Source organism: Coregonus lavaretus (assembly GCF_964263955.1).
Source record: "Coregonus lavaretus genome assembly, contig: HAP1_SCAFFOLD_1424, whole genome shotgun sequence".
NCBI classification, from domain to species: domain Eukaryota; kingdom Metazoa; phylum Chordata; class Actinopteri; order Salmoniformes; family Salmonidae; genus Coregonus; species Coregonus lavaretus.
This window is the reverse complement of record NW_028156789.1, coordinates 112,160-122,580: the sequence shown is the minus strand read 5'-3', so window position 1 is coordinate 122,580 and position 10,421 is coordinate 112,160. Positions and strand designations below refer to the sequence as shown.

The window sequence follows — 10,421 nt, the reverse complement described above, 5'->3', positions numbered from 1 at the left end:
GGGTGGTTATGGTCAGGGGTTATGGGTGGTTGGGGACAGGGGTGGTTAGGGTCAGGGGTTATGGGTTATGGGTGGTTGGGGTCAGGGGTTATGGGTGGTTAGGGTCAGGGGTTATGGTGGTTAGGGTCAGGGGTTACGGGTGGTTAGGGTCAGGGTTATGGGTGGTTAGGGTCAGGGGTGGTTAGGGTCAGGGGTTATGGGTGGTTAGGGTCAGGGGTGGTTAGGATTATGGGTGGTTATGGTCAGCAGTTATGAGTCAGGGTTAGTTACCTGCGGTGTACCCCAGCCAGGAGCGGTCTCTCTGAGGGGGAACAGTTTGGGGTAGATGATGGTAAACATTGCTGACTGCAGCGGTGACAATGTCCCAGGGGGCATTGCAGCAGGTCCAGAAGGCTTCTGGGTAACAGGAATGGCGACAGCAGATTCAGCTCTGAGAGACAGACAGGGAGAGAGAGAGAGAGAGGAAGGAAGAGAGGAGGAATCTATTTATTGAGGTTCCTTTATTTAACCAGGGAGGTTAGGGAGGACATCTTCTCTTTTCCAACAACCACCTGGGATAGAGAGGGAGTTTAATATAACCACCTGGGATAGAGAGGGAGTTTAATATAACCACCTGGGATAGAGAGGGAGTTTAATATAACCACCTGGGATAGAGAGGGAGTTTAATATAACCACCTGGGATAGAGAGGGAGTTTAATATAACCACCTGGGATAGAGAGGGAGTTTAATATAACCACCTGGGATAGAGAGGGAGTTTAATATAACCACCTGGGATAGAGAGGGAGTTTAATATAACCACCTGGGATAGAGAGGGAGTTTAATATAACCACCTGGGATAGAGAGGGAGTTTAATATAACCACCTGGGATAGAGAGGGAGTTTAATATAACCACCTGGGATAGAGAGGGAGTTTAATATAACCACCTGGGATAGAGAGGGAGTTTAATATAACCACCTGGGATAGAGAGGGAGTTTAATATAACCACCTGGGATAGAGAGGGAGTTTAATATAACCACCTGGGATAGAGAGGGAGTTTAATATAACCACCTGGGATAGAGAGGGAGTTTAATATAACCACCTGGGATAGAGAGGGAGTTTAATATAACCACCTGGGATAGAGAGGGAGTTTAATATAACCACCTGGGATAGAGAGGGAGTTTTAAAATGGCCACCTGGGATAGAGAGGGAGTTTAATATAACCACCTGGGATAGAGAGGGAGTTTAATATAACCACCTGGGATAGAGAGGGAGTTTAATATAACCACCTGGGATAGAGAGGGAGTTTTAAAATGGCCACCTGGGATAGAGAGGGAGTTTAATATAACCACCTGGGATAGAGAGGGAGTTTAATATAACCACCTGGGATAGAGAGGGAGTTTAATATAACCACCTGGGATAGAGAGGGAGTTTAATATAACCACCTGGGATAGAGAGGGAGTTTAATATAACCACCTGGGATAGAGAGGGAGTTTAAAATAACCACCTGGGATAGAGAGGGAGTTTAATATAACCACCTGGGATAGAGAGGGAGTTTAATATAACCACCTGGGATAGAGAGGGAGTTTAATATAACCACCTGGGATAGAGAGGGAGTTTAATATAACCACCTGGGATAGAGAGGGAGTTTAATATAACCACCTGGGATAGAGAGGGAGTTTAATATAACCACCTGGGATAGAGAGGGAGTTTAATATAACCACCTGGGATAGAGAGGGAGTTTTAAAATGGCCACCTGGGATAGAGAGGGAGTTTAATATAACCACCTGGGATAGAGAGGGAGTTTAATATAACCACCTGGGATAGAGAGGGAGTTTAATATAACCACCTGGGATAGAGAGGGAGTTTAATATAACCACCTGGGATAGAGAGGGAGTTTAATATAACCACCTGGGATAGAGAGGGAGTTTAATATAACCACCTGGGATAGAGAGGGAGTTTAATATAACCACCTGGGATAGAGAGGGAGTTTAATATAACCACCTGGGATAGAGAGGGAGTTTAATATAACCACCTGGGATAGAGAGGGAGTTTAATATAACCACCTGGGATAGAGAGGGAGTTTAATATAACCACCTGGGATAGAGAGGGAGTTTAATATAACCACCTGGGATAGAGAGGGAGTTTAATATAACCACCTGGGATAGAGAGGGAGTTTTAAAATGGCCACCTGGGATAGAGAGGGAGTTTAATATAACCACCTGGGATAGAGAGGGAGTTTAATATAACCACCTGGGATAGAGAGGGAGTTTAATATAACCACCTGGGATAGAGAGGGAGTTTAATATAACCACCTGGGATAGAGAGGGAGTTTAATATAACCACCTGGGATAGAGAGGGAGTTTAATATAACCACCTGGGATAGAGAGGGAGTTTTAAAATGACCAAGGGTTACACCCTTCTGGACACGTCTGTCTCATAGCATGCAAGGTGCTAAACCATCCAGTCATTGTCTTCAATTAGAAAAAATAATGACTGTCATTGTTGTAGACAGACCACAGTACTAGCAGGATGCCTGGGGTTAGTGTGGTGTTGCAGTGAATGACTGTCATTGTTGTAGTCAGACCACAGTACTAGCAGGATGCCTGGGGTTAGTGTGGTGTTGCAGTGAATGACTGTCATTGTTGTAGTCAGACCACAGTACTAGCAGGATGCCTGGGGTTAGTGTGGTGTTGCAGTGATGTGAAAGAATGGCGCCGGAGGGGATGGCCGCCGTTTTACAGGCTCCTGACCAATTGTGGTATTTTGTGTGTTTTCTTTGCACTGATCCTCAATTTCGTGGTATCCAATTGGTGGTTACAGTCTTGTCACATCGCTACAACTCCCGTACGGACACGGGAGAGGCGAAGGTTGAGAGTCGTGCGTCCTCCGAAACACAACCCAACCTAGCCGCACTGCTTCTTGACACGGTGCCCGCTCAACCCGGAAGCCAGCCGCACCAATGTGCCGGAGGAAACACCGTACACCTGGCGACTGAGTCAGCGTGCACTGCGCCCAGCCCGCCACAGGAGTCGCTAGTGGGACAAGGACATCCCTGCCGCCAAACCCTACCCTACCCTGGATGGCGCTGGGCCAATTGTGCGCCGCCCCATGGATCTCCCGGTCGCGGCCGGCTGCGACAGAGCTTGGAATCAAACCAGGTTCTCTAGTGGCACAGCTAGCACTGCGATGCAGTGCCTTAGACCACTGCGCCACTCGGGAGGCCCCTAGGAGGACTTCCATTTCAACGAGTCGGAGGCCAAGGACATAATGCTCATCCCAGACCAGGCCCAAAGCCCCGTCAGGAGGAGGACGAGGCGGCGCTAGAGAGGTTGACGTGGGGGATATCTAACGAGACAGCGACGGCGAGTGGATACGTCACCATTACCCTCTCTTCCAATCACTGGAGAATAAACTGGATGAGCTCTGTTCGAGACTATCCTATCAACGTGATCTTAAGAACTGTAAAATCCTATGTTTCTCAGAGTCCTGGCTGAACAAGGACATGTTAAATATATAAATCTAGCTGGGTTTGCTATACATCGCCAGGACAGAACCGCTGCGTCAGGGAAGATCGGGGGGGGGCTCTTTGTCAACAACAGGTGCGCGATTTATATTAAGGAAGTCTCAAGGTTCTGCTCGCCTGAGGTTCTGCTCGCCCGAGGTTCTGCTCGCCCGAGGTTCTGCTCGCCCGAGGTTCTGCTCGCCCGAGGTTCTGCTCGCCTGAGGTTCTGCTCGCCTGAGGTTCTGCTCGCCTGAGGTTCTGCTCGCCTGAGGTAGAATACCTCATGATCAGCTGCAGACCATACTACCATACCACTATCTACCAAGAGAGGGTTTTTTTCATCTATATGTTTCTGAGCTGTTTATTTACCACCACAAACCGATGCTGGCACTAAGACCACACTCAGCGAGCTGTATAAGGCCATAAGCAAACAAGAAAATGCTCATCCAGAAGCGGCGCTCCTAGTGGCTGGTGATTTTAATCCAGGCAAACTGAAATCCGTTTTACCTCATTTCTACCAGCATGTCTCCTGGGCAACTAGAGGTGAAAAAACTCTAGACCACCTTTACTCTACATACAGACGGGTACAAAGCGCTCTTTCGGACTCCATTTGGCAAATCTGACCATAATTCTATCCTCCTGATTCCTGCTTACAAGTTAAAACTAAAGCAGGAAGTACCAGTGACTCGGTCAATACGGAAGTGTCCGATGAAGTGGATGCTAAGCTACAGGACTGTTTCACTAGTACAGACTGGAATATATTAAGGGATTCATTCGATGGCATTGAGGAGTTTACCAAATCAGTCACCGGCTTCATTAATAAGTGCATCAACGGCGTAGTCCCCACAGTGACCGTACGTACATATCCTAACCAGAAGCCATGGATTACAGGCAACATCCGCACTGAGCTAAAGGGTAGAGCTGCTGCTTTCAAGGAGCGGGACACTAATCTGGACGGTTATAAGAAATCCCGCTATGCCCTCCGACGAACCATCAAACAGGCAAAGCGTCAATACAGGACTAAGATCGAATCCTACTACACCGGCTCTGACGCTCGTTGGGGAAGGCCCTAAAGATTGTCAAAGACTCCAGCCACCCAAGTCACAGTCAGTTCTCTCTGCTACCCCACGGCAGGCGGTACCAGAGAGCCAAGTCTGGGACTACCCCAAAGCCATAAGACTGCTAAACAGTTCATTAAACGGCTACCTGGACTTTCTGCTTTCACCCCCTACCTACATGTACATAGTACTTCAATCAATCACCTAACCAAACCTACATGTACATAGTACTTCAATCAATCACCTAACCAAACCTACAGTGAGGGAAAAAAGTATTTGATCCCCTGCTGATTTTGTACGTTTTCCCACTGACAAAGACATGATCAGTCTATAATTTTAAAAATGTTATAAATTGATTTGCATTTTAATGAGGGAAATAAGTATTTGACCCCTCTGCAAAAAACACGACTTAGTACTTGGTTGCAAAACCCTTGTTGGCAATCACAGAGGTCAGATGTTTCTTGTAGTTGGCCACCAGGTTTGCACACATCTCAGGAGGGATTTTGTCCCACTCCTCTTTGCAGATCTTCTCCAAGTCATTAAGGTTTCAAGGCTGACGTTTGGCAACTCCAGGACCTTAATGTGCTTCCTCTTGAGCCACTCCTTTGTTGCCTTGGCCGTGTGTTTTGGGTCATTGTCATGCTGGAATACCCACCCACGACCCATTTTCAATGCCCTGGCTGAGGGAAGGAGGTTCTCACCCAAGATTTGACGGTACATGGCCCCATCCATCGTCCCTTTGATGCGGTGAAGTTGTCCTGTCCCCTTAGCAGAAAAACACCCCCAAAGCATAATGTTTCCACCTCCATGTTTGACGGTGGGGATGGTGTTCTTGGGGTCATAGGCAGCATTCCTCCTCCTCCAAACACGGCGAGTTGAGTTGATGCCAAAGAGCTCCATTTTGGTCTCATCTGACCACAACACTTTCACCCAGTTCTCCTCTGAATCATTCAGATGTTCATCGGCAAACTTCAGACGGGCGTGTATATGTCATGTATTATTTCAAGTGTAATGTATTATTTCAGTGTCATGTATCATTTCAGTGTAATGTATCATTTCAGAGTGTGATGTATCATTTCAGAGTGTGATGTATCATTTCAGAGTGTGATGTATCATTTCAGTTAATGTATCATTTCAGTTAATGTATCATTTCAGTGTGATGTATCATTTCAGAGTGATGTATCATTTCAGTTAATGTATCATTTCAGAGTGATGTATCATTTCAGAGTGGGAAAGTATTAGCCCAAAGCTGTCATTCATTAGACGTGATGTGTCCCCCAAATGGCACCCTATTCCCTAAAAAGCAGTGCACTATATAGGAAATAGGGTGCCATGGTCATACACCTCTGGTCTAAAGCAGTGCACTATATAGGAAATAGGGTGCCATTTGTGACAGACGCCATATTATATATTAGCCCTATGGTGTGATGAATTAAAGAACACTTCATGTCTCTATGGTGTGATGAATTAAAGAACACTTCATGTCTCTATGGTGTGATGAATTAAATAACACTTCATGTCTCTATGGTGTGATGAATTAAATAACACTTCATGTCTCTATGGTGTGATGAATTAAATAACACTTCATGTCTCTATGGTGTGATGAATTAAATAACACTTCATGTCTCTATGGTGTGAGGAATTAATAACACTTCATGTCTCTATGGTGTGATGAATTAATAACACTTCATGTCTCTATGGTGTGATGAATTAAATAACACTTCATGTCTCTATGGTGTGATGAATTAATAACACTTCATGTCTCTATGGTGTGATGAATTAAATAACACTTCATGTCTTTAATTCATCTCTATGGTGTGATGAATTAATAACACTTCATGTCTCTATGGTGTGATGAATTAAATAACACTTCATGTCTCTATGGTGTGATGAATTAAATAACACTTCATGTCTCTATGGTGTGATGAATTAATAACACTTCATGTCTCTATGGTGTGATGAATTAATAACACTTCATGTCTCTATGGTGTGATGAATTAAATAACACTTCATGTCTTTAATTCATCTCTATGGTGTGATGAATTAATAACACTTCATGTCTCTATGGTGTGATGAATTAAATAACACTTCATGTCTCTATTTTGTGATGAATTAATAACACTTCATGTCTCTATGGTGTGATGAATTAAATAACACTTCATGTCTCTATGGTGTGATGAATTAAATAACACTTCATGTCTCTATGGTGTGATGAATTAAAGAACACTTCATGTCTCTATGGTGTGATGAATTAAATAACACTTCATGTCTCTATGGTGTGATGAATTAAATAACACTTCATGTCTCTATGGTGTGATGAATTAAATAACACTTCATGTCTCTATGGTGTGATGAATTAAATAACACTTCATGTCTCTATGGTGTGATGAATTAAATAACACTTCATGTCTCTATGGTGTGATGAATTAAATAACACTTCATGTCTCTATGGTGTGATGAATTAATAACACTTCATGTCTCTATGGCGTGATGAATTAAATAACACTTCATGTCTCTATGGTGTGATGAATTAAATAACACTTCATGTCTCTATGGTGTGATGAATTAAATAACACTTCATGTCTCTATGGTGTGATGAATTAAATAACACTTCATGTCTCTATGGTGTGATGAATTAAATAAAACTTCATGTCTCTATGGTGTGATGAATTAAATAACACTTCATGTCTCTATGGTGTGATGAATTAATAACACTTCACGTCTCTATGGTGTGATGAATTAAATAACACTTCATGTCTCTATGGTGTGATGAATTAAATAAAACTTCATGTCTCTATGGTGTGATGAATTAAATAACACTTCATGTCTCTATGGTGTGATGAATTAATAACACTTCACGTCTCTATGGTGTGATGAATTAAATAACACTTCATGTCTCTATGGTGTGATGAATTAAATAACACTTCATGTCTCTATGGTGTGATCAAGGTGGAACGTTCTCAACTTTAATCTAGTTTAGAGGATGTAACACCTTGCTGATTAACCTTATGATTAAATATCAGAAGACCCAAGAGGATCTGTGTGTGCAGCTGTATCCGTGGGTCTCCTCACCTCTGAGTGGCTGTCGCCGGTACATGCTGTGCAGGGCCCTCATGGCGAGCTCCTCCAGGGGGCCCACTCGCTCCGTCTCTGAGCCTATAGCCTTCACCTCAGCAGGCAGAGGAACAGACACATCTCCCAGAGACAGAGACAGAGGCTGGGGCGCCCGGTCAGACACCTGCCCTGGCAGACCACACCTGGAGAGACACGGAGAGAGAGAAACAGACAGACAGGTTAGACAGACAGGCAGAAGTCAATGTCAGACTCAAATCCAAATTCTGCTATAATACATTTATAGACAAAGATTTATCCGATTGAGAAAAAGGTCAGTAAGCAATGAAATGCCTACACAAAATATGCGTTTAAAAAAAAATATTCATCCAGAAAAAAGCTGGGTTTGAAGAAAGGGATGGAGATGTGTCCTTACATACTGCAGCCAATCAACTAGTACATATATAAAGGGTTAGGGGGCAGTCCTTACCCGCTGCAGCCAATCAACTAGTACATATATAAAGGGTTAGGGGGCGGTCCTTACCCGCTGCAGCCAATCAACTAGTACATATATAAAGGGTTAGGGGGCAGTCCTTACCCGCTGCAGCCAGTCAACTAGTACATATATAAAGGGTTAGGGGGCAGTCCTTACCCGCTGCAGCCAATCAACTAGTACATATATAAAGGGTTAGGGGGCAGTCCTTACCCGCTGCAGCCAATCAACTAGTACATATATAAAGGGTTAGGGGGCAGTCCTTACCCGCTGCAGCCAATCAACTAGTACATATATAAAGGGTTAGGGGGCAGTCCTTACCCGCTGCAGCCAATCAACTAGTACATATATAAAGGGTTAGGGGGCAGTCCTTACCCGCTGCAGCCAATCAACTAGTACATATATAAAGGGTTAGGGGGCAGTCCTTACCCGCTGCAGCCAATCAACTAGTACATATATAAAGGGTTAGGGGGCGGTCCTTACCCGCTGCAGCCAATCACCTTGTTGTACAGGTATGAAGGAAGGCCTTTTAGGTGAACGTTGTTGTCAACAAACACAAACTGCAGCTCCCTGGAACGCCCCAGATCTGGAACACAAAACCACAATATTATCAGACAGACATCTATCATTATCAGACAGACATCTTATCATTATCAGACAGACATCCATCATTATCAGACAGACATCCATCATTATCAGACAGACATCCATCATTATCAGACAGACATCCATCATTATCAGACAGACATCTATCATTATCAGACAGACATCTATCATTATCAGACAGACATCTATCATTATCAGACAGACATCCATCATTATCAGACAGACATCCATCATTATCAGACAGACATCCATCATTATCAGACAGACATCCGTCATTATCAGACAGACATCCGTCATTATCAGACAGACATCCGTCATTATCAGACAGACATCCGTCATTATTAGACAGACATCCGTCATTATCAGACAGACAGACATCATTATCAGACAGACAGACATCATTATCAGACAGACAGACATCATTATCAGACAAACATCTATCATTATCAGACAGACATCTATCATTATCAGACAGACATCTATCATTATCAGACAGACATCCATCATTATCAGACAGACATCTATCATTATCAGACAGACATCCATCATTATCAGACAGACATCTATCATTATCAGACAGACGTCTATCATTATCAGACAGACAGACATCATTATCAGACAGACAGACATCATTATCAGACAGACAGACATCATTATCAGACAGACAGACATCATTATCAGACACAGACATCATTATCAGACAGACAGACATCATTATCAGACAGACATCCATCATTATCAGACAAACAGACATCATTATCAGACAGACAGACATCATTATCAGACACAGACATCATTATCAGACAGACAGACATCATTATCAGACATCCATCATTATCAGACAGACATCCATCATTATCAGACAAACAGACATCATTATCAGACAGACAGACATCATTATCAGACAGACAGACATCATTATCAGACACAGACATCATTATCAGACAGACATCCATCATTATCAGACAGACATCTATCATTATCAGACAGACATCTATCATTATCAGACAGACATCCATCATTATCAGACAGACATCTATCATTATCAGACAGACATCCATCATTATCAGACAGACAGACATCATTATCAGACAGACAGACATCATTATCAGACAGACATCCATCATTATCAGACAGACATCCATCATTATCAGACAGACATCCATCATTATCAGACAGACATCTATCATTATCAGACAGACATCTATCATTATCAGACAGACATCCATCATTATCAGACAGACATCCGTCATTATCAGACAGACATCTATCATTATCAGACAGACATCCATCATTATCAGACAGACATCTATCATTATCAGACAGACATCTATCATTATCAGACAGACATCTATCATTATCAGACAGACAGACATCATTATCAGACAGACATCTATCATTATCAGACAGACAGACATCATTATCAGACAGACAGACATCATTATCAGACAGAGAGACATCATTATCAGACAGACATCTATTATTATCAGACAGACAGACATCATTATCAGACAGACATCCATCATTATCAGACAGACATCTATCATTATCAGACAGACATCTATCATTATCAGACAGACATCTATCATTATCAGACAGACATCCATCATTATCAGACAGACATCCATCATTATCAGACAGACATCCATCATTATCAGACAGACATCCATCATTATCAGACAGACATCTATCATTATCAGACAGACATCCATCATTATCAGACAGACATCTA

At 43.0% G+C, this 10,421-nt stretch overlaps 1 protein-coding gene across 1 annotated transcript in view; it reads right to left on the bottom strand.

The window, feature by feature from the left end:
• Positions 1–266: 266 nt before the first annotated feature.
• lrrc28 (leucine rich repeat containing 28) overlaps positions 267–10,421 on the bottom strand; it is a gene marked incomplete at its 3' end in the record, with an annotated part of 44,398 nt that continues 34,243 nt past the window's right edge. The window contains 5 exon segments of the mRNA XM_084194349.1: positions 267–290; positions 292–341; positions 344–430; positions 7,612–7,796; positions 8,567–8,669. Coding sequence (XP_084050475.1) covers positions 267–290; positions 292–341; positions 344–430; positions 7,612–7,796; positions 8,567–8,669 — 449 coding nt within the window.